This window comes from Mustela nigripes, chromosome X (assembly GCF_022355385.1).
Source record: "Mustela nigripes isolate SB6536 chromosome X, MUSNIG.SB6536, whole genome shotgun sequence".
NCBI classification, from domain to species: domain Eukaryota; kingdom Metazoa; phylum Chordata; class Mammalia; order Carnivora; family Mustelidae; genus Mustela; species Mustela nigripes.
The window spans coordinates 29,320,680-29,345,040 of NC_081575.1; the positions used below are offsets into that span (position 1 = coordinate 29,320,680).

Here is a 24,361-nt window from a genome sequence, read left to right on the forward strand (position 1 = left end):
GATTCTCATTTATGAATATGTTTTTTTTAAAGATTTTATTTATTTATTTGACAGAGATCACAAGTAGGCAGAGAGGCAGGCAGAGAGAGAGGAGGAAGCAGGCTCCCTGCTGAGCAGAGAGCCCGACTTGGGGCTGGATCCGAGGACCTTGGGATCATGACCTGAACCGAAGGCAGAGGCTTTAACCCACTGAGCCACCCAGATGCCCCTCATTTATGAATATGTTTGTCCTTAATGGAAGACAAATACTTTTCTTTTCTTTTTTTTTTTTTTTTATTTGTCAGAGAGAGAGCGAGCAAGAGCGAGCACAGGCAGACAGAGTGGAAGGCAGAGTCAGAGGGAGAAGCAGGCTCCCCGCGGAGCAAGGAGCCCAATGCGGGACTCGATCCCAGGATGCTGGGATCATGACCTGAGCCGAAGGCAGCTGCTTAACCAACTGAGCCACCCAGGCGTCCCAAAAAATACTTTTCTGACTCAAGTTAACTGTATTATGAAGGTTATATCGTTCTGTTCCGGAAAGAAAATGTCTTATGCAAGCCAGACATTTAATACAGAATTGAATTATAGCATGTTTTTTGGTAAAGACAAAACATAATAAAATCAAGGTGGGTTCTTTCTTTCTTCACCCTCCCTCTCTTTCAAGTGAAAGATGTCAACAAAATGCTAGGATAGAGTAAAAGGACTGTTCTTTGGAGATCTTAATGTTAAAAGTTTGAAAAGATTTTAGTTTAAAAGTTCAACTATCACCATAAATAGGTGTGGGATTACCTCCCCACACAATCACCTTGGGCTAGTTTAGACCTTCAATAAGGTCACCACTCTTCTCAAGGCAGTCAGTTGTACATGACTCAGTCCTTTTGGGTAGGGGGAGCCACTTCCTATGCCTGTCCCTTGAGCTCTAGGGAAGGTAAGAGTTTAGCTTATACTAGCCTGAGTTATTGTGCTATTTTCTGTGGTTCCCTGCATCTACACATTTATAAGTAATCTCTTTGGGAAATAACCCCCCTTCCATTATCCCATTTTGTCAGGTGTGCTATTTATTGTTGGAACCCTGATTGATGTTATGGCCATGCAGGATCCTGCACAGAACTACATCCTGGAGACTAAGGTGCCAGACTGAGAGCCTATCACATCCTTCTCAAACTTTTCACATCTTCCTATCAGCATTTCTTCCCTTCTAGCCTGCAACTAAAGAGCTTTGTGAAATAAGCAGGGCTATTTAGCCTTTCAACTCCTCTTTCCTCACCCTTTGCCACCATCCATCCTCTCCTTTCTTCCCACCACCACACACATCCAAACCTCTGTTTTTGGCCTATATAAAATCACAGTGTAAATCACACTCTGCATGACTTGGCTAAGTTACTTTATCATGCTTGAGTATTTTAAGAGGAAATCAATAAGGAAAATGACTCTAACATAGAACTTAGATAGGGGTAATGTACTGGGATCACAGACTTCACTCCCCAATCAAACTATATAAGCCTTGTAGACCATGGGCCAGGGCAGCTTCCAAAGAAATAAGGGATTCCTACAGCAGCTTAGTCTCTGAGCCAAACAAGGGAGTGGAAATATTTCTGTCTTTAATTGCAATTACCATTAGAGATTTGCTCTGGGAGACATTTGTGACCAGATGTGCCCTAAAGTCACTTAGCTAGGCTTTCATCAAGCAACTGCAGCTTCTCTTTGGATTTTTGTTCCTTTCCCCCACTTCAGAGTTTCTTTTGGTGTTCTTTTCCTACACAAACAAATGGAACAATTTATACCAGGACTCGATGAAGAAAGGAAGTTTGCTCTGACAAAGTAGTCTTCTGAGAAACCAGAGCATGGAGACTAAAAAGGAAAGATGCTCAGAAACGAAAAAACTTTTAGTTTCATCCTCCTGTGATTAAACCCCAAGAGTCAAAAAAAAAAAAAAAGTGGGAGGAAGAAGAAGAAAAAAGTTTTAAACTAATGGGCTGTCAATTGTCAGGTTTTCCACCCACATGGCTGTCCAGGATTCCTGTGGGAAAATCAGTGATACCGTCTAGAAAGAGGAAACCATACACCTCTTTTTAATTTCAATTTATTATTGTCAACAATTCCTCAATACAATAATAATGTTTTCTACATGAAGATTCTCAGCAAATAGATGCCTAAGAAAAGTTACTTTAAGGTAATGATTTCAGAGGGGTGAGAAATCATAACTCTAGCATGGACAAAACCACAAAGGCATTTGGAAGTAGTAATTCTCATTGACAATCAAGTAAAACCAAGTGCATTGCAACAGATGGTATACAAATCAAATCCCCGTATGAAATGGTATGGGGGAAGATTTAGACTAATCCACCGGAAGTTTATTGAACTGTTAGAATCCCAGTTTAGTGATAATTTCCAGTTCTGTGTGATAAAGTTATTTTTACATGTCCCATCTGACAACCCAAACCATCCTAGTACTATTCAATTCTGCTCGGAAACTGTGGATACAATGGATTCCACTGAATGAGAAATACTGTAGGACAAAAGATTCATAATTCCTTGTCTGTGTAATAGTCAACGTATTTAACAGGATAATGTATTATGTATATAGCACCAGTAGTTGAGTTCCTGTGAAATGTTAACTATTCTAACTCAAATTTGACATATGTTTCAAAATGTTTGGGGTATCATCCGTTGATTTTTAAAAAGATGGTACTTCCTGGTAAGCAGCAGCTCAGAGTAGAAAGAGCACTGGACCTGGAGTCAGATGCAATGCAGGTTTTCTCTAAACACTCTAGTATCCTTTCCAGATCTAATGTTCTATTATCTTTTCCTACTGAATTTTGAGAGCTTGATTGTTTGAGGAAATCTTGAAATGGTTTTAAAGTTACCGTCTTCAGGTATTTTGCTCTTTCTTTTGAAAGATTGGTTTTGGAAATGGAATTTGGTAAGGAAGGGTTGGGAGGAGACAGTTTCATTTTCTTTTTGTATTTTCCACAGATATGCTGTTGAGTATCTTTTATCTTGTTAATAGAGGTCGGCTCCCCTCTACTCTGTTGAGGAGAGTTGGGAAACGGGAAGGAGAATCCAAAGAGCAGCGGCAGAGGTTTCTGCCACAAGCTAAAGAGAAAAACACTATCTGAGAGACTAGATCCGTGGGGCGTGTTTACATAACTGGCTCGAGTTCCCGAGATTAAATAGCTTAGAATTTCTTAAGAGCGTTCACTTAAGCAAATGCTGTTTTTGTTCTCAGATTTCCTTCTCCCCAACCCCACTTGTGTTGACATCTCCACATCGGTGTCTGACCAATAGGAATCACAAGCTTTAAGTTGAGAACATCTTGCTCTCCAATCTTGCTTCTCTCTTGGATTCTCAGTCTCAATCAACAATGTCACCATCGCACTGGTTCTAGCCAAGTTCAAAACCTCAGAGGCATTCCTGACTCCTCCTTCTCCCTCAGTGCCCATTCCCCAGTCTTGCCCTCTCCAACCCCCCCACTCTAGCTGCCAAAGTGCTCTTTCCAAAGTGCAAATATGATCACAGAGCTTCCCTGCTTAAAATACATGAAGGACTCCTTTTCACCTACTGGATTAAACTCGAAGTCCTCTTTCAGTACCTGTATACCCCTGTAGCCCAATCCCCTGCCACTCCCGGCCATTCCTCTGAGCCCCTTACACTCCAGCCACACGAACTGCTCCCAGTTACCCAAACACACGGTGGTCTTTCGTGATTATAATTTCGCATGTGAAATTTCCTCTGCTACTTTCTCAGCCTAAGTTAGGTACTTTTCCTCATGTTCCCATAGCATTTCCACATACTAGTCGTCGAACTCATCACAACTTGTTCAGAGTTACTTCTTGGCTTGTTTGTCTTCACTACCAGATTGCCAGTTCCCCATTTTGGGAGGAGATTCAGACTCTGGATGCTTTTCTAGGTGGCACCGAAGCGTTCTTTGGACCCCGAGACACCATGCAATTGGCTAATGCTCACTTTTTCTCCTTGTGCCAGCCCTCCCCCTGGTGGAGGTGTTAAGAAGCTGTGGACCGGTCTAGTGGCCTGGAGAAGACAAAGCAGCCTGGCTGACCCACAACCTGGATAAACACCTGCCTCGCATCGTTTTCTGGGCACATGAAGCACCGGAAATGGGCCTTGGGTTTGGGGGAAGCCCGGTGGGAGCTTTCTGTCTTACTGTGTATCAGTTGGCGGACCGTGATTTCAATCCCTAGAGCTGTAGCTGGGGCTCACCATGCCCCTCCCGGATGGTCTCAAAGGACGTTTTATCACTGCCAAGCATAGGGCCCAAGAATAATTAGCGGGTGGAGATCTTCCTCGTTTTCTCCTTTGCCTGCAGCTGAGACAAACCTGTGTGCAGGAATGTCTGCCTTTGGATGATCACACCACAGAGCAAGGAATCAAATGCCAATCCCATTCACATGGTAAGTATTCACCCCAGTTGCTATGGACCTCCCCTCCCCCCAAAAGTCATAGGAAAGGTGTTCATTTGTATTCCAGAACGATATCCAGTTAGCACTGCTTTTTGTCCCAGTTGAAGATAACCTAGTCTTCAAATCAGTATTATTTAGTTGCCCATTTGAGACAGCCAGTTCCTCAAGCACTCTTGGATATAGAGTTCTCTAGGTATGATAGCCCTAGGTGTATGCTGAGTTGGTCTGATTGGTGATTCCCAGGGAAGGAACTTGCCAGGTAGGTTAAGAAAAAATTAAAAAAAAAAAAAAACAACCAGAAACAAACAAACAAAAAGCTTATCAGCCTGGTTGGGAGGAATCTCACCTCTAAAAACAACAAAATTTTACAAAACACGAATTTAAAATCGTTATAGAAATTCTCCTTCATGGCCCTTGTGAATTTTATCAGATACTATGTTTACACTATGGTGAGACCTCTAGCAGCACGAATGGGTTTTAGTTTTAAGTAGGGGGAAAGGAAATTAAAATCATCTATTTGTTATCAGGAGAGACTACTTTTAAAAAATCAATCCCACAATGTCATTTTATACATATGTCAAAGGCAAGGAAAGATGATCTGCTGTCTTAGGTGTCCGTCTGGCTGTGTCCTGAGCGAAGAAAAAGAATTCAGGTCCTACCAGGGGTTACATGAAATAAAATAGAAACAGAACTAGTGGGAGTGCCCCGCAAAGTTCTTAGGTTTCTATGTTCAGAGTAAAGATCACCCTACCCACAAAACGATCATTGATGACATCATTTATGATGCCCTTGCCCTTCAGCTGGCACTGGACAGGCACCGCTTGGTTCTTCACCACATCTGTGAAGTGCATTGCCACCAGCGGGGAGGTGTAGTTAACCTGCAGGCAGAAGAACAATGACTTCTAAATGGGAGGGGCAGAGGCCGTGGGGGGTGGGTAACAGGATGCAAGGGAGCAAATACTCAGAGCAGAATGGGGTAACTCTCACCAGCGAACTGAGCAAATCCCAGTCACGAGTGGCTAAAGCAACTGACACGCTCTCTCTCTGCCCTGGTTCCGTGGGGGAAATGACACCTTTCTCCCCTAAGTCCCTGTCGGATGTCTGACTGTCCTCTGGGGAAAACCAGGTCTAACTCTGTGTGATAGGATTTTCTGGGTTATCAGACGACGAATGTAGCCAGAACTAGTGTCTTTAAAATGTCTATGCTCAAGGTGAAGCCCGGCCCTGTGACCCACCACCCCTGCCCCAAGGCTTCACCTGGAACAAACAGGCGGGTTTGATCATTTGGGTGTTGTGGAATGCAGTGACAGGGATCTTTCTGCTCCTGGCGCTGCCACTAATTAGCTCTCTGTGCTGGGCAAGTCACTTTCTCTCTCTGAACTTGAATTTCTCCATCTGTAAGCTGAAGGAGTTAGACCAGACCATATGTGAAATACCTTCAGATATGGAAAGGAGCGGTTGTAGTAGGAATTGGGAGAGGGAGTTCCTGGTCTTGGCCAGCCACTATTCACCCCACTGTTACTACATGCTGCTCCCTAATTCTCAGAGATTCTGGGCAGCCCTGCCTCTGTCTCTGAGCCCTTTTTGACAGCAAAGACTGAAAAGGATACAGGCTTACGTGAGTCAGTTTGCCATAGTAAGGGTAGTAGCGAAGGTCAAAAGAAGCCGACTCTGGGTAGTAATTGATGGATCGGATGTCATTTTCATCACCTCTCTGGAAGTAAAAGCAGGTATATGTGGGATGCTGGGTCCCCCAGGGAATTGAAGCCTGAGCTCGAGGGGCTTGTGCCCCTGGTAAATCATGATGTGACCCAGAAACAACTGTCCCAGGAAGACCCATGAAAGCAGAATGGGGCATAGTTTACCCCACACCTATAGCCAGAACATTTCCAGGGAGAGACTGTGCCTCGGTTTTCAGTTCAAAGAATACAGAATGGAAAGCCTGGACTGAGGAGACCGAACGTGCTCAATATAGTTCCATACTGGCTCCTAGGAGACCCAGATAGAAGGGTTCTAGGGGGTGGCCAGTAGTCGGTGCTGCTCTACCAAGAGGGTCTACCATGCCAGCCCCTCTCGGGGGAAAAAAAAAAATAATCGTGGGCCTGGCAGCCAGTCTTGGACGCTGAGGCAGGCAGAAGTTAGAACATGCTGAGTAGGTCCCACGCCATGACGCCTTGCACACCGGGGGCTCAGTTCCATGGGGCGGGAGACCCTGCGCGTTGGGATCTGCTGCCCAGGGACACGGCCTGCAGTGTGGCCCACCAAAACTCGTGTGTCTGACCATCTTCTCTGTAGTGCTTACTTACGGGAGGTGACCTCGGGAGGACAAGCAAGAGGGAGCCAGTGCTGGAAAGATGAAAGAAGTCAGTCTACCCTCATCATGTCACATCAGGTAGGGGACTGACCATTCTGCCTAGGCATTAGGCTTGCCCTGTTTAGCAGAGATGTGAGGACTAATGAGGGACAAACAGAGTTCACTACCAGCAAATCACTCACTGGGGTCATGTGATTCCTTCTGTCAACATAGTATGATCGTTCAGAGTATACTCTAAGCTCCCCTTAATTTATCCTCGTGATTACCTTGTCCTGCTTGATTTCCACAGTGGGTGTGGATTTTGGTTATTATAGAATGTATAATGACTCTTACTGTTTCTTGTTTTCTTTTTAAAAGACAGTTCTCAGCAAGGTTCTGTGCAAGCAGAAAGACGAATGGCTCTAGGGAGCTGTAAATAGGACTCGAGCCAACTAACATGCTAGTTTAAGACCGAGTCGGTCTTTATGATTTACTTACATATTCTTCTAGAAAGCCATGCAGTTCACGTCTGTGAGTAGTCTGGGGAATCAGTGCCACTAGTTTGTCGTCACACCGCATGTGCGTGTGTGTATTTACACAGACTCGTGTCCATGTGAACAGAATGAATGTCCTTCCTACCTTGTTGGCGGGGCAAACCATGGCCTGACCTTTCATCACTCATCATCGTCAGTGTCCCCACTGCCCCTTTCATAGCAGCTGGAATACGTGAAGCCCCGACTTCAGAGATAGAGCCATAGTTATCTTGACGCCCCCAGCACCTAGCAAAGTACCCGGTAGAGCAAAAGTGACCAATAAATGCGTGCTGGGTAAATGCTACCTCTTGCGGCTTTCTGATCCACCACCATCGAGGCTGGAGTTTCGAGCTGTTTCTAGAACGGAGGATGGGGATTACCCGGCTTCAAGAACAGGAGCGAGACGGCTGGCCGGGGCTGGGGGCGCAGTGGATGCTGGGAAACTGGAGGGAGCTACTGCTTCCAGTTGGAGAAGCAAACCCAAGACCTAGGGCTTCTTCCTACAAAGGAGCTAATTGGTGGATGAGATAGGAGTTAATGGTCCCTCGAAGGACAGTTAATTAGCATATTAATGGACTTCTGTTTATACTCCCCTTGTAGTCATTTGTTATCCCAACACTCAGTGCCACTGGTCATTGCTGCAAAAAGTGAAATTCTGTTTGAAAAGCAGGGACTAATGACTCTAATAAAAGCTGTTTGTTTAGTTCAAAGAAACAAGTAATTAGAGCTAAAAGCAAAAGTGTAAACAGATTCCCAGTTAATGACAGGCGCACTGTCAGTCCTTGCTGTGGCCTTTAGCAGGGTCGTTCTTCAGCTTTCGCAGGTATAAACCAGCGTGGACACACACACCCGCACAACACACACAAACACACATGAATTGAATGCATTCTGGCAAGAGGGAGGCCAGAAGCTACCAAAGGGAGGCATAGTTAGGAAAAGCCTAGCCCTTTCCCTAACCTACAGCCAGTCATCCACGATGAAAACCTTAGGAGGGAAGAACCATCTTTTTGCATAAAACAGATGGGCTAGCAGTACTTATTCAAAAAGGCACTTTACCTGAACTTTGCAGGACACCTTCACAGGATCCCCAAGCTCAGGACGAAAGCCTACAATCTATCAAAAGAAAACCAGAATGTTGTTGTTGTTGTTTTTAAGCATCAAAAACCAAAATGGATTGAACAGTAAAAATGGGGCTTTTCTAAACCCCCCTTAAACCACCCCTTCCTTAGGCATAAACAACCCATTAGCCCTCTCAGGAATGTTACAAAAGCCAACAACTAGGGGGGCCTGGGTGGTTCAGTGGGTTAAGCCTCTCCCTCTGGCTCAGGTCATGATCTCAGGGTCCTGGGATGGAGCCCCTCATCGGGCTCACTGCTCAGTGGGGAGCCTGCTTCTGCCTCTCCCACTGCTGCTCCCCCTGCTTGTACTCTCTCTGTCAAATAAAAAATAATTTTTTTAAAGGCAAAAAATGCAAAAATATCTCCAGAGTTGTGCAGCTCAGCTTACCCCTTGTATTTGTGCCTGATGCTCATACAAAGGTAACTGCAGCAGGAGAACCCTGAAGATAGAAAGAACTTTCCGGTTTTAAGAGCCATGTGCCTGGTAAGGCTCTACCACACCTAAGGCATGGCAGGAGAGGAGGAAAGTGTATCTCTTATGATAGAAGAATTGTCCCTCCCCCATCGTGTCAGTCCCCTGTTCCAAACAGCTCAGGACCCTATTACTGACAGAGGGCATCAAAGGGCAGGTTAGGGGCAGGAGACAAGAGTGGAAATAGGAAGTAATCAGGGAGAAAAGGGGATTATTGTTTGATAGGTTTGTCCAGTTGTTTGTATTACTGACGCTGTCAGTAAAAGTGGCCAGACTTGCAGTGTGCCGAGACAGAGCCCACGAGAAACAGAGGGGCCGGAGCCCCTACCCAGCTCCTCTACTTATTATCACAGGAGTATCAAGGGCCAATATACCCGGTTCATCTTTAGAAGGATGCAAGGCTGTCCAGTAGAGTAGCCAAAAGTAGGGTCTTCCAAGCCAGAGCAGTTCTTCAGGAAGGAGCGCTTAAACTGGCAGGCCTTCTTGTCTTCCTCCTCATCGCCATCTTGGATGAAGTACTGCCCCGGGGGACAATCTACATTCATCTCCTCTTGGAGACTGTCATTGTAACCTAAAGCACGTGTGGGGGCAGCAAAGGGGGGGCATGTTAGACAGGTGCTACAGGGGAGGGCCACATTTCCAGGAGCCTCCTCCCTAGTTTCCTTTCTGCAACTTGCTGGTGCTCCTCTGAGAGCCCACTCAGCCTGGCCTAGGCTGTGACCCAAGGACCCTTGGGCGTCGGTGCCCAAGATCCCCCGGCAGCATCTCTCCCGGAAGCCTTTCAGGCTCGTTCCCTTGGCCCACTTTGATGGCGTCTCCTTCCCTACGAACTTTGGAATATCTATATTTGGGTCATGTGTTGGTCACTGTATAGCTTCCATTTTCCATTATTTCTTTTCAGATACAAGAAAATGAAAAGTGTGTGTTGTGGGACAGGAGGGAGGGAGAGGAGGAAGAGAGGGAGGAAAAGGAGATAAACCAGCTTCTCATCCCTTACGGACAGAAGTTAGCACCACAGAATAGAACTTAGGTTGAAAGACAGAAACCAGTGACAAGCTGTAGGGTCCCCCCCGAGAAAGTGAGAGGGTGAGATCTTGTCTACCGAGACTCGAAGCACTCAGGGTTTGTGTCCCTTTACATCGGATGGAATGGAGCATGAGTCCAAGGCATACTTATCAAGGAGAAAGGGGCTGTCTGTGAGCTCACTCTTTGGACTACCAGATGCCACGGACTGGGCTTTGAAAACGACTGCATTATTTCCAGTTTGGCTTTAAATGACGGAGTCCAGTTTGTCTTGTTAGGTCTAGTCCCCATGCACTCATGTTCCCAGTAGCTCAGTTTTTCAGAGGAGACTATGCACCTATGATCTGCTGGTGGTAAAACTCCAAATGTACTGCTGGGTTGTAATCTGGACAGGTTGTCACTCGGGTTTAGTATTGTTAAGGAGCAACTGGAAATTTTAAATCTATTCCAATTACCGTTAAGCCTTTATTTTTCCTTTGACAAAGCTACATTTGATTCAAGGTTTCTTTTTAATCTTTTTTTTTTTTTTTTAGAACAAGAACTATGTTCAAATGTTAAGTTTCTAAATAGAAGCTCTAATCACGTGCTCATTGTTTCTCTTGAGGTAGTTCCATTAAAAATAATGTGACATGGGCATGACCCTTATTGCAAAATCGCAGTCCTCGTGGGAATGAAATTGATACTCTGAGATGTCTATTTCAGAGATGTGTTCCTTTTAAATAGGGCATGTTATCTACACTTAGGAACTAAAAACCTGATGCTTTCCCTAATGTTCACCATCTCTGTCATCAGGTCAGAATTGGTATTTCTCTATCTACTAGCTTTTCAGGGGATTTCCTCAGCAGAGAGTCTGACAACACACTTGCAACAGCTCACAAACAGTTTGAAAGAAGAGAAGATATTGTGCTGGCCATTGATGCCCAAAATGTTTTGGGTTTTGTTTGTTTTGAGTTCGAAAAACTACGTGGACCCAGAAAGGACCCAGCCTCCATCATTTTACAGATGAGGAATCTGAAACTCAGCCTTCCCCAAAATGATACTGAGCATGACTAATACAGAGCTGAGATTCTAACTCCAGGTCATATGGCAGCAGCAAAGAATTACGAGAAGTAGTATTTCTCAAGCTTTAAAATTTATACAGATCACCTGCGGATCTTGTTCAAGTGCCGATCCTGATTCCACAGGTCTGGGGTGGGACCAGAGAGCCCGCCCTTCTAACAAACTCCCAGGGGATGCTGATGCTGCGGGTCCTGGATCACACTTCCCGTGGCCAGTGTGTCACAACCATGGATGTGGGTTTAAACACTGATTCGGCTGCTGGGAGACTTCTATCACATTACTTCCCCTTTCTGAGCCTCAGTTGCCCCATTTGGAGAATGGAGATGTTAGATTCTTTATGTAGCCCCAACACGGGGCTTGAACTCACAATCCTAAGATCAAGACCGGACCAGATATCAGGGGTTGGACACTTGGCCGATGACTAAGCCATGCAGGTGCCCCGTCAGTCGCTTCTATGGAGGGTTAAAGTTAAATGAGAAGTAACACTTTCAGTCACATAAAATATTGTTCTCGTTCAGTGCATATTCTACTGCTCTCCACCCCTCCATTTCAGCCAGGCAGGGACAACCAAAGCAATCAAACTGGCTTTTTTTCCGCAAATAATTTATGCAACCCACTGGGGCTTTAGAACCTTCATGCTCTGTGTCGGACCTTAACCAAAGAGCTACCTCCGTTTTGAGTCCATGGAAGGGCTTCTCAAAAAGCCACTTGTCGGTCCCTGGAAGTGTATCCGATGACACTATAGAGATGGGCGTCTTGCAAACATTTGCTATCAAAATGTTGGCGTGACTGTCACCCAGAGATTCTTCCTCTAACTCCCTGCTGGGATGTTAATTAAATCAAGACCCTTGCCCTCTTCCTTCAAGATGGCCTATCTCCAAGAAAGGAATTCTCTTACCTTGAGAAAGTATAGGAGGCAGGACTCTTCCCATTCTGGAGAATACTCTTCTTTTCTCACCACTACCCACCCCCTGGAATGATCTTTTATAAATGGTCATTATTGAGCCATCTGGATGTGCTCAGGACATAACTAGGTGCCCTAGAATGTTTAAGAAAAGAAAACAAGTTCTCTGCCTCAATGAACTTAACATCTTGCTGGAGACTTGCCTTCTATGCTTTCAAGACAACATACAATCACAAACCAGAACAGTCTTGATTGTACATACGGCTGCTGAGGGGGATGCAAGGTAAGGAGAGACCGGGATGGGCTGGGGTTAGTAAGAGTGGGACTTCCAGTGAATTGTGAATTTTGAATCCCCCACCCCCACCCCACCGCTTCTCCACAGAGATTGCGCCCATTCAGAGGAACTTACTTACCCTGGAGAAAGCCATTTAGGCTAATGACATAATGCTGCCAAGTGTCAGGTTCAGAAACGTTGAAGTTGAAGTTAAGGCTATGGGCGAAGGGTCTAATCATAACTCCTGGCAACAAAAACAGGTCTTGGATATATTAACCCGTTCTTGGGGATAAGTTTTTTGTATTGATTCCCATGAAACCATTACCCCCCTCCCAGGCAATCAAAATAAAAAGGACCATAATTTGCCAAGTACCATTTTACTTTTACTCTTAATAATTGAATCCCCAAGTCATTACCGGGAAGAGCCAAAGTTAATTGAGGCTGAACATGCTGTACAAGCAGATTTCTGTCCAGCGAGTTCGGACAGCAAAGGGCATCTGGGCACTCACCAGGAGGCTTCACCCTCTCGGTGAAGGTCGGCATGTAAGGACTGATGGTCAGAAATAGCGTGTACATGCAGAGAGTGACCACAGCAGCCAGGGAGGCATAGAAGAAGAAGTAAATGACTAAAATCAGGCCTGCAGAAGGATCAGAGATGAGAGTGGTCAGTGCTTGCCAACAAGCCCTCCTGCCTCCTTGCTTGAACACATGAGCCAGAACCAACCCCAGCAGGTGCGACGTTTCTTATTTATCTGTTTATTTTTTCCACCTTCCCCAGATTGAGTATGTCCTTGCTTATTCAGATCTCACCAATCTGGAATTCGTGAGAATTGTGTCGGAGGTCTGATCGCCGTGTACCTTTACAGCATCTCCGACGGAAGGGCTTGTTGAGCCGATGAGGGCCATGAGCAAGATTACGGGGGAGTGGAGTTGAAAGTACAGCAGAGGGCAAATTGCTTGGGAGTCCTCATTAAAGCAGGTGCCCTGAAGAGTCCTAGCAGCTTGGCCCCAGTGATTATATGTATTTGCAAGTGATGAAAACAGCATTTCTTTTCACATAGCCTATAATTCAAACTTTTGATTAATTTCTGCCGGACTTGCTTCTACTCTAATCAAGGCAAAGTGAGGCCTCACCCTACTTATTTCCAATCTTATTCATCTTCAGCAAAAGTTTAAGTGGCTCTGCTTTTCCAAAAGAACACGTGACGAGGAAGGAAGGGGGAAGAGCGTGTGCTTCATTCACATCTACACTTGCTCTACCCGTGAGCTAGGGCAAGTTCCAAAATCTCTCCGTGCCCCTAATTCCTCACAGGGAGAATGGAAACAAGTTTAGCTGCTCACCTCATATACTGATCTACAGCCCTAAAAATATCTAAAACTCCACTTCTCCTCGAGTCCTGCTGGCCTCTCTGGGCATCAATTTCCTCATCTGTCCTGGGAGGTCAATGATAGGACTTCCTTCTTGGCATGGGACGATACATTTAAATAGCAGCGCCCAGAGCCTGGCAGATACCAAGTGCTCTTTACAAACATGGTTGGTCCCCACCATCGTCATTATTCATATGTGTGTTGCTGTGGGACCAGAAACACGGCCGTGTGAGTCCCTCATCCACTGGCTATTTTGGGATTAGGTTTGCCCCAGGATGAGGCAGCACCGAGCGAGGTGGATGAGCACGAGATGGCTGCTGAGAAGTTCTTTTCAAGTCCTCCTTGGGGCCTTCTCAGGCAACAGTGTCTGGCTCTGCTCACAGCAGCGACATGATGTCAGAACGACAGATTGGAACTGACTCACAAACCAGAAACCGGAACAAACCGCATAACTCTGCTGTACCCAAAACTGAATCCAAATATTAATCTTTAAATTGAACCATGAACCAAATAAAATGAGCCAGAAAGGGGTGGGGTGGGTAGGGGCAGAGGAAGGGGGAAGAAAGCTCCGCAGGCATCCCACTGGAAATGGAACCTTGATGTTTTCTAAGGTAAACTGAGGCAGGACTGGAGCCGGAACACAGCAATTCGGCTGGAAGCCCTGGAGAAGGAACAGCAGCACCCGTGCACCGGTGGTACTTGGTGCCTCCTCCCGCTTTCCTCTACCCGCACCCCCAGCCCCGGAAAGGGAGCCATGGCCGGAGCCGTCCTGGCGGACGAGAAGACTCAGTCTCATGGATGAAAGGAAAGCAATGGATATAGGTACGCTCCCTTGGAGATGCCTTCCGCCCTGCCTAGGATGTGTGGCTAGGAAATGCAGAGGGGGGAACGGCACTAGTGGTGAGTCCCTTGAGCCTCACCCCTTAGCCCTGAAGTCTGTGATGGGCTAACACAGCTGCCCACCCCCCATCCCCACCAAGGAAGACCAAGCTCCATACCTACATCAGAACCCTTTGATCCCTCCAGCTTTTTCTTCCCTGGATGTCCAGGTTTTCCCTGCGCTACTCCTCTAGGTAGTGCAGGTGTCTCTTCTGATTGCCTTACCCAAGCCTGGCTAGACCTGGGTATCTTGGATAGACATGGGTAAGGACCCATGATCTAGATTCTTTATTCCTCCCACCAGAACATCCCATCAGGTCCTGAGACCGTACCCGTCAGGGCCTTGCTCATCACTATACTTCGTGAGGAGAATGTGGTGTTCCAGCAAGAGGGTGAACCCCAGTGTTCGTCTGACCTGGGCTTGAATCCCAGTGCTGCCGCTTCATAACTGTGTGACTTTAGATAAGTTACTTACCCTCTCTAAGCCTCAGTTTCTGCATCTGTAAAATGGGGATAATAATATTACTACCTCATATGGTTTTTGTCAGTATCCAATAAAATAACAGATAGTTCCTAAAAATAGAAGTTGCCCCCCTACCAAAGGAAAGACCCAGACTATAACCATAGGCTGGGCGAATATGTGCAGGCTGAGACAGGGTTAGTAACTGCTCAAGTGGGCACCTAGTTTTCAAGCAAGAGGGCAGCAAAACATGTGCTTGGTGGCCTAGGCATTACCATCACCATGTGCCGCCTGCCCAGGCAAAGCCCAACAGCAGAAGCCTGAGTTGCTGGACTCTCTTCACACCTGCCATCAAAGGCCCAGATACAGCCTACCATGGGGTGTCCCCACTGCCGTGTCTTCCCTGGGCACCTGAACATTTCTCCCCCATCACTCTTTTTGGCCCATGGATTATTCTCCATGGGACCAACTTGCCTCAGCAACTCGGGTAAAGTTCCAGGGACCGGCCGTTTAGGGGTTAAAGTACAGCTCCCTCTCCCAGAAGCGCACTTGCATTTCACAAGGCCTGTGTTCCCAGTCTTCTTTAGGCAAGGGAGAAACAGCTGTGCCCCCTTTGGAGCCCCAGTGAGCGTCCGCATTTGTCTGCAGCTTCCAGAACGTTGGAATGTTCCTTGAATGGTACATTTGTTCCAGTTGAGGGTTTGAGGGATCGGCAGGGGTGGGGCTGGGAACTAAGGAAGGGTGAAGGGAGGTGGGCGTTGCTTAGAGCCCCACACCTGCTATTCCTAATTCCAGGAAGGAGGCCTGGCCCTTTCACCCTGACGGAGCTGAATTAGAAACCTAAACTGGGGGGTGGGGGTGGGGGCGGGGGGAGAAAATTCTCAGCCAAAAGGGCCTTTAGCAGGCATGATGGTCAACTTCAGCAACCGAGACCTCGGACACTGGGGGACTCTGATTTCACCCGTCCAGTCATCTATTTTGTTCTGCTGTGGGTTAACTGAGTGCCAAGCCAGCAGCTGCTCTTTTTCTGGGCCGTGTGGAGAGTGTGGCAAGTGTGAATTTTATCACAGGCTAAATCTCTTAAGGAGAAGGCTCAGCGTGAATAGTTCAAGAGGTGAGTAGGACCCTGAGAGAGGGGTGCTGGAGAGGTTGTGAAGCCGAAACGCTGGCTAAGGAATGCCCTTCTGCCATCGATCGAGCACGATGCGGCCTCGGCCGTAATCACCAGAAATGACCTCTTTAAACAGAATTTCTCTGTGTGCCCCCCTGAGAGCCTGAAACACCCGCAAGCCGGGAACAAGGGCGCGCCTCCTGGCTTTCCTTTTCTGACATTCCCGGGGGAACCGATGGGATTTTATCAACCCGCCGCCAAATTAGCAGGAACTGCGGTCCCACAGCCCTGCAGCAGTCTCCTGCATAGTACCTTTGAACCTTGAACAGTGTGGGACTGAGGGGCACCGACCCCCGTGCGGTCAGAAATCTATCTAACTCTTGACTCCCCCAACGTAACTCCCAGCAGCCTACCATTGACCAGAAGTCTTACCCGTGACAGGAAGTGTCAATTCACGCGTGTTTGGTACATTCCATGTGGGATGTACTGTCTGCTTACCATAAAGTAAGCCATGGAAGAGGCGGCCTTGTGCGAGAGGAGATACATTTAGAGCACTACGCTGTGTTTGTGGGGAAAACACTGCGCAGCAGTGCCCTTCAAACCTGTGTTGTTCAAGAGGCAACTGTGCTTTCAAGTTTACAACTGAAGCATCCAAAATGAGCCTCAGGCTGATCCTGTGGGAGAGACAAGGTAGGGATTGTTTCCCTCATTTGGCAGGTGAGGAAAACCAAGGCTCAGAGAGGGTAAAGGATGAGCCTGAGGTCACACAGATAGAAAGCGATGGGGCTGGGACTTAAACAAACAAAATCTGGGCTTTTCCCACTCATTCTTACTGACCCTTTGCATCGCAAATGAAGTTGAGCCCAGCGGCTTTCAGCTCCACCATCCAATGTGTTTACCTACTTGGTTTCTTCCGATGGGATCTGCCCCCAGTGCAGGCATTTCCCTAGGCATCGAGCCCTTCACATGAGATCTGAGAGAAGTGTGCAGACAAGCCCATCCAATGTATGGTAAAGGGGTCCTGGACACCAAGCCAAAAGCAAAGGACACCGACTGGGGCATTGGGACAACTGGGACTTACTCCAACTCTGACCTGTTCGGGCCAGAGACATCCTTTTCTCCGGATCCCACAGGTATTCGTTCACGATCTGCCATCTCAGCCACCAGGCATTGCCTGCTGGCTGACCCTGACCCTTTTCCTCCGCCTTCGCCTCCTCTTCCTCCTCCTCCTCTTCTTCCTCCTCCTCCTCTTCCTCCTCCTCCTCCTCCAGATCGGGTACCACCGTCACCCGAGCTTCTTCTTCAGCTTCTTCCTCTTCATCTGCTAAGTAGTTCTGGTTCACTTCATCCTGATCGTCCTGGAAGGGTGACAAAACACAGTCCCCTTTTTGAAAAAAAAAAAAAAAATCCCCAGGGCGCATCCCACCAGCCAAAAGGAATGGAAGACGATTCGTATTTGGAGTAGCCTCCCCGGACACACACCTGTGGTTACGAGAAGCACATGTTCCCTCTCTCTGCTCTTTTGGAGGAAATATCCTTTCTTTGACCCATTTTGACCCAATATTCTTTCCACAGAGGTGTAAGTTCTAGTCTCAGCTGCAGGCCCTTGGGTTCTTCCCCTCAGGGCTCTGCTTCTGTCTCTCCTCTGTCCTGGGCCCTTGGCCTCACTTTGTCTGGCCTGTCAGGGCGGAGCCGAGCTGGACACCAAGGACAGAGTCATTTTAGACACTTGAGTCCACCACGGCAAATTCTAAGGCCAGGTCAGCTTTATTGTCGGTCCCACACGCTGGTGGGTGCTCAACTTGACCATCCCGCATTGCACCTGAAAGTAGCCTCTGACAGACAGCAGGACGAGGCCAGCGGCTGGACCCCTCCTCAAAACTTAGACTCCCACCCGAGCAAAAACAAAACACAGGAGTCTGTTTGCTGCTTCTCTGACTGCTGCGTGAGCTGGCACCTCTTCCTGCCTTCAGCTGGTCGAACAGACTCCCTGAGGTCTGGAACCTCAACTGCTACTTCCCTCGTCTCCCCGCTCCCCACCCAACCCCATACCCTAGGCGAGAATCTGGGCACGTCGTGAGTGCTCAGCACATATCTGTTGATTGGCTGATTGCAGTTATTGAGATCCGAAACTGTAATCTTCTCTGAGTGGTTCTAAGAAAATTAAACCAAAAAAAGAGAAACCCAGACTTCACCGACAGGATTTCGAATGCCTCTCGGCCACAGGCAGGAGAGTTGGATCTTTGCTCTTTGGGGGTCTGCCAAGGCTCCCTGCAGCAGCAGAAAATGAGGCCACCCTCCCTTCTCTCTGCTGTCCAAATCTGAAGGGTGGCGGGGCCTGTGCACCTGTTGGGGTTGGATGTGTCAAATGATAGAGACCAGGGGCTCCGTGCTGCCCCCTCCCTGCCTGATTCCTCAAAGGCCATTTAGAGGACACTCAGCTAAAAATGCTGCCATTAGTGGGGGGCAGGGGGGGGCGGGGGCTCAGAAAATTGGATTGTTCAGAATCAGTAAAAATGACCCAGAATGACAAGACTCTGCCCTCAGCGTTCAGTCTGCCCCGTGCCATCCGGCTGCGGATCAGAAGCAATCCTGAACGGCTCTCGAGTCTATTCCAATATAGAACTTTCTATCACACACCACATTAGAACTGACAGGGACCCTGAAGATTCCCTTGTCCATCGAAGGCCCAGAGAGGGGGCAGGACGCAGCTGCAGCCACACAGAGAGTTCGTGATCAAGTCAACAGAACCTGTGTTTCCCGTTACCCGGGGCAGTGACGTTTCTCCCCTGACACCCTGAGCTCAAGCACCTAGACGTCGCTAACAGATTGGGGCCACCACTGGTGGGGGGGTGGTCAGAGTCCGTGTTCCCAAGGGATTGTAGGTGCTCATAATCAAGGATTTCTGACTCTGATGCGGACTCATGGTGCAAGGCTCAGGAGGAGAGCCTCCATCCGCTCAGTGTTGAATGGACTAATAAATGCTCTTAAATCTCTTTCCCTCGTGTGCAGACGTGTGTACGCAATTGACCTCCCCAACTACATTCTGAGCACTCAAGGGGCAGAGTGGGTATTTTTTCCAACTCCTTGGTGTCCCTCCATCCATGTGGGGCCCACGGCTCGGGAGCCAGTGGGGACTGAACGAGTGCCAGTGATAACTACTGGGCTTAAAACCTGAGCCAGACTCTGGGAAAATTGCTCTCCCAGAGCTCATCGTCTTAACCCCAGCAGCCTTGTGGACTGTGCTGTGTAGTCCTCATGGCCTGGGAAGAATCCACCGCAACCGGGAATCTCAGAGAATTTAGGTGGAACGATTCACTGCGGGGGGATTTAGTGTCCCCTTTATATTTTCTGGACAGCTTCCTTTTCTTTCCCTCTTGTGCGAGGGCCTGCTGTCCACCTCTGCTCCACGGAGCAGACAGCTGGCCTGGGCCTCCGCCTGATCTTATTTGTAGATATGAGCTTTCATGATAATCCCATTAAAGATGGCTTGTCATTAAAGCTTTACCCTCCCAGGAAGAATTAACCTTCTCTGAGCTAATTTCCCCACGGCTCTCACACTGCCTGAGTTTCAGGAACCTCAAATATTCTTTTTGCTCTCCTCTGCTTCCCCTGTGTTAGGAGAACCTCCCATTATGCAAGGGAGGCACTTTGGGGCAACTAACTATTTAACAGAATCCTGTCAGGACTCTGGGAGTGAGAGGGTCTGTGTTTGCCCGCTGCCTGAAGTGGCCGTGCCCTCCTGTGGCAGCATGTGTGAACGTGCTGGACTATAGTAGTGGGTGTGTGCTCGGGCCATCGTGTTGCCCTAAAAGGGGAGAGTCTGAAGGGCAGAGGGTAGCTCCATTTTGAGCACTCTAAATATATAAACATATAAACAAACAGTATGACCCAAAGGAAAAATTTGTGCCCTGCATTGAGTAACACCCTGTAAACATTTGAATAGTTGGTTAACTTCAAAGAGAAATTGGCATACGATTACTGCATTAAATAGTTTCTTTTTAGATTTGATCAAGTAGTCCCTCTACAGGGCAAGATCCCCCGGTGCATTTAAAAATCAAGCATTTCCTATAAAGAGCAGACCCTCGGATGCGCTTGACAACTAATCGAATGGATACATAACGCTTTAGCAACAGTACGTAGAGAAGAAGCCAAGGAAGGAAGTGTTGTAGGTGCCCTACAGGCTCTGGCTGCTCCGAAAGCTGGGAGGGACTCTGGAAATGGGAAAAGAAAGATTCTACGTGGTGTGGCTGAGAAGGGAAGCCCTCTGTAGGCTGATACGGGGTTGGAGGGGTTCGTGTTTTCCTCTGTTGACTCCTTGGTTATATAAGCAGCCATTTCCAAAGAAAAGTGGATTTAAGCTTTGTTTCCTCCCGGGGCTCAGATCACAGCCTTCTCTGGTGGAGATTTCAGACTACACTCCCCACAACCCCCCCCCCCCCAGAAAAAAAGTACTGTGTGTGGCATATATTAACAATTTCGAGCAAAGTAAATGCAAGGATACGGTGGGTTCAGAGACCTCTGTGGTGCCTGGAGATAAACAGCGACAGCAGAGATTCGTGTGTGTGCCTGTGTGTGAGTGTGTGTGCCCGAGTGTGTGCCAGTGTGTGTGTGTGTGTGTGTGTGTGTGTGTGTGCTGGGCAGGGTGGGGTGGCAGGCGGGCTGGCGGCAGGTGGGGGAGAGACAGAGGACTAGGGAGTCGCCTACCGCATGTCTAATAGAGCCGGAGATTAAAAGTGAGGAAACTTGCAAGTCACTCCGGTGCTCGGAGCCCCAGCAGCCTCCTTTACATAATGAGGGGTTCTGGAGAGATGATGTCTAAGATTACTCCCAGCTTCTATCTACGGTTCTCTGATTTTAGCAAGAGAGTTTGGAATTTCTGCTTTAGAAAAATAGCAGCTGGGTTCCTAAGACTCTCCCACCCCAGGGGACTGAGGCAGCTGGGTGGGCAGTGTGTTTCGCTTCCTCTTCCCCTTCCTCTCTCTCCTGGCTAAAATTTCCTGCTAACGGACCAAAACCTCTACTCCCAGACTCCAAAAGCTCTATTTGTTTAAATTCCAGACGCCCCCCCCCCAATTTTAGAAGGTCCCTATTCTTTGGCATCTTCCCCTCCCCTTGTCTTTTGTTCCCCCAGGAAGAGGGACTTCCTCCTTCAGTGCAGCAGTTTAGGGCACAATGGGGTGCCAGGAGTCACTGCTCCATCTTGAAGTTATAGGCTTCCTTAAACCTCGCTGTTCCTGCCCATGCTGAGGAGAAGCAGCCGAAAGCCAAGATCTACGCAACCCCCAGCCCACCCCCCTCAAAAGGGATGGCAAAGCATTCTGCTCCCCGGGACTCACAAGTCTGGAGCGGTAACCGTACGGAGAGGCCGGAGCCCTTCTGGACCGGAGCTGCCTTCTCATGGCTGTTCCGTGGGCAAAGACGAGGCAGAGGCAGGCAAGGGGGTGAGAGTTCTGGAGTTTCCACTGGTACAGGAGACACTGGTTGCTGGGGACACTTGGCGCCTAGTTAAAAGTGAACCCTCCTGGCATGAGCCCTTCCCCAAAATAATCTAACATGCCCCTCTCTCATTGGTTGGCCCATTCCCTGAATCAAAGGAAAGCCCTTATGGAAAAGCAAGCTCATCATCACAGGGAGGGGGGAGATATTCTGGGTCACGAGGAGGAGCGACTCACCGCCCCCCTCACCTCACGTCTCTACCCGCCCTCTGCCCTTCTCTAGCACCCGAGCTACTATGGGCCCAATGGAAACCTTAAGTCGTGTTCTTCTCAATCGAGAGCTGAGTAGCAGCGTGTGCAGGAGGTGGGGCGTGGGTGGGAGCTAGGATAACTTTTCTTTTTTCATAAGACTGATCTCATGCGAAAGGATCTAGGGTGTCAGGAAAGATTCCCTTTGCTCTCCCCATCCCCCCCACACCAAGCCACCTACAATATTCCTTATTTGTGTCAACCCATGAGCCCCTTGACATGTGGATTATGCATTCTGATTTTAGAAGCCAGATTCCTGCTTTACCCCTCCCCTCCCCAGCAAGGGTCTTGGACATAAAGAAGCCTTTTTCTAGCCCGCATGTCACAATGGTCCCATCAGTTGCTGCCCCTCACGCACACAGCCCTTGGAATCCTGGCCACATTTCTGTAGTGGTTGAGATCTATATTTATCCCTTAGCATCAGGGCAGGGAACAGGCCAGAACTTTGCCGTGTCAGTTTCCCAGACATATATAACTCCTGAAGCCAATGTGGGAACCAACAAAAGAAAAATTAGTAGAAAGAGCCAAAACACTGAATAGCGTTTTTGGTCTGTCCAGTCCACCCACCAGAGCCTGGGTGGCTAAAAGGTTTGGGTGGAATTTGTGATTCTTCCTTCAAAATCACCCCTGCCCCCCGCCCCCCACTGCAACCCATTATACCCAGGTGGCTGAGAACGTTGCAGACAATGAGATTCTGGGCAGATACATAACCAAAAAAGCCAGCACAATAGCTTAGATAGATTGACTTATTCATAATCTCAAGCCTAGGCCATTCTGATGAAGACAGCTTCCATAGTGCTTAATTTCAAATAAAGACTCCATGTACTAGAACGCTACTAATTAGGACTCTTCCTTAACAGAGTCCCTCCCCCCGCCATACGCTTATTTGATGAGAAAGAGGCCACTGACAAAAAAAGAGACACTCATTCCACTTTCTGGACTTTAATAAAAACAAAATACCTTCCAGGGGTTAACTTGATCTCAGTATATACTGGGCTCTTTCACACTTTCTCCAATCAAGCCTTTTGTGTGACTCCCAATGTTAAATATAAGAATCTTGAAGCCCTTGGCAATCCTCAAAAACCAAAGAGTAGGTTAACTGGTCTTGTCTTCCTAAAGCAGAAAAGAGCACAGTCATGTAAGCAAGATTTCAAAAATCAAGAGTTGGGGGGGGCAGCATTATTCATAATAGGCAAGGTACGGAAGCTACCTAAGGGTCCATTAGTGGATGAATGGGTAAGGAAAGTGTGATACACACACACATACACAAGAGTATCGTTTCACCATGAGAAAGAAGGAAATCCTGCCATTAGCGACAACATGGATGGACCTTGAGGGCATTGTGCCAAGTGAAGTAAGTCAGACAGCAAAAGGCAAATACTGGAAGCGCTCTCCTGTATATGGACTCTAAAAAAGCCAAACTCCTAGAAAGAGAGTAGAATGGTGGTCAGCGGGTCTGGGGGGATGAGACTGGGAAGATGGTGGTCAAAGGGTGCAAACTTCCAGTTCTAAGGTGAGTAAGTTCTGGGGATCTAGTGTACAGCGTGCTGAGTATAGTTGATAAGACTGTGTTATTACTTGAAAGTTGCTAAGAAAGTTGATTTTTAGTGTCCTCCCCCTAAAAAAGAAATGGCACTTAAATGACACGGTGAAGGTTTTATTAGCTAACACTATGGTAATCATCATTTTGCAACATACAAGTGAGTCAAATCACCTCGTACACCCACACTTACACAATGTTATATGTCAAGACATCTCCATAAAGCTGGGGAAAAAAACCCAAAAGCAGGAAGACAAAAGGAGATTCGGAGCAATGTGACCTCAGGTAACAAAATATTCCATTCTCCAGAGTCTCCCACGCCCGAGCCTTTTTTTTTTTTTTAAAGATTTTATTTATTTCTTTGACAGAGACAGATCAGAAGTAGGCAGAGAGGCAGGCAGAGAGAGGAGGAAGCAGGCTCCCTGCTGAGCAGAGAGCCCGATGCGGGATTCGATCCCAGGACCCTGAGATGATGACCTGAGCAGAAATTTGCCATGTATTTTGACTATAGATCAGGCTGTCTTCTGGAATGCCAGCTGTTGGGTGGGGTAAAATAACAAAATCCCATAGGACCTCAAAGACAGAAATCTGTGTGAGTTCACACTCAGAAGACTCTAGCTTCAGGAGAAACCTTTGCTGCCAGTTTTGGGGGGGCATACATGGTGGGAAGCAAGCTGCTGAACAGCACAGCAGGCTGGACCTGGAAGGGACCAGGGAAGCTGCAAGTGAACGGTGGCTCCAGAGGCAAGAGTGGCGAGGAGAGGCTTTGCCAGCAGACTGAATGGCAAATGACTCTAGTTTCTCAAACTGTATATGCCCAGTCCTTGGGCGCAGATGTTAGCAGCTGCTTCTAGAAGCCTCATCTCCTGGATGCCTGCTCTGGTCAAACCGCATAGTTGCTGGGTGGCTGTTGGGGAACCGAAACCTATGGACTGGGTCCTCCTGTTCCCAGAGCATTCTTCAGAGAATCTTCACCTTCACCACGGGAGGGGCTAGTTTCTGACATCTGTTCTTGTGGGTCACTTCCGCAATTGTGTGTGTGTGTGTGTGTGTGTGTAGGGTGGGGGGAGGGGAGAGTGTGTCACAGAGCTACCAAAGAGCAGTTGTGTGCTTCCTTACCTAGGGATTTGCTAAATCTTCTCTGGGAGGCCATGTGCAGTGGGGCTTAAGAGGTCTTTGC

The 24,361-nt window shown here is 47.8% G+C and overlaps 1 protein-coding gene across 2 annotated transcripts; it reads right to left on the minus strand.

Annotated features, from left to right (window-relative positions):
- Positions 1 to 5,116: 5,116 nt before the first annotated feature.
- On the minus strand, positions 5,117 to 21,296 carry ATP1B4 (ATPase Na+/K+ transporting family member beta 4). Of its 2 annotated transcripts, none has more exons than XM_059385530.1 (8): positions 21,234 to 21,296; positions 16,988 to 17,252; positions 12,586 to 12,714; positions 12,216 to 12,320; positions 9,191 to 9,387; positions 8,283 to 8,339; positions 6,019 to 6,114; positions 5,117 to 5,278 (listed from the first exon to the last, which is right to left on the minus strand). In XM_059385530.1, exons 1-8 carry the CDS (start codon positions 21,294 to 21,296, stop codon positions 5,117 to 5,119), a joined length of 1,074 nt encoding a protein of 357 aa, XP_059241513.1. The 2 variants fall into 2 exon arrangements, with proteins under 2 accessions (XP_059241513.1, XP_059241512.1); XM_059385529.1 differs by having other exon boundaries at positions 16,976 to 17,252.
- Positions 21,297 to 24,361: the final 3,065 nt, after the last annotated feature.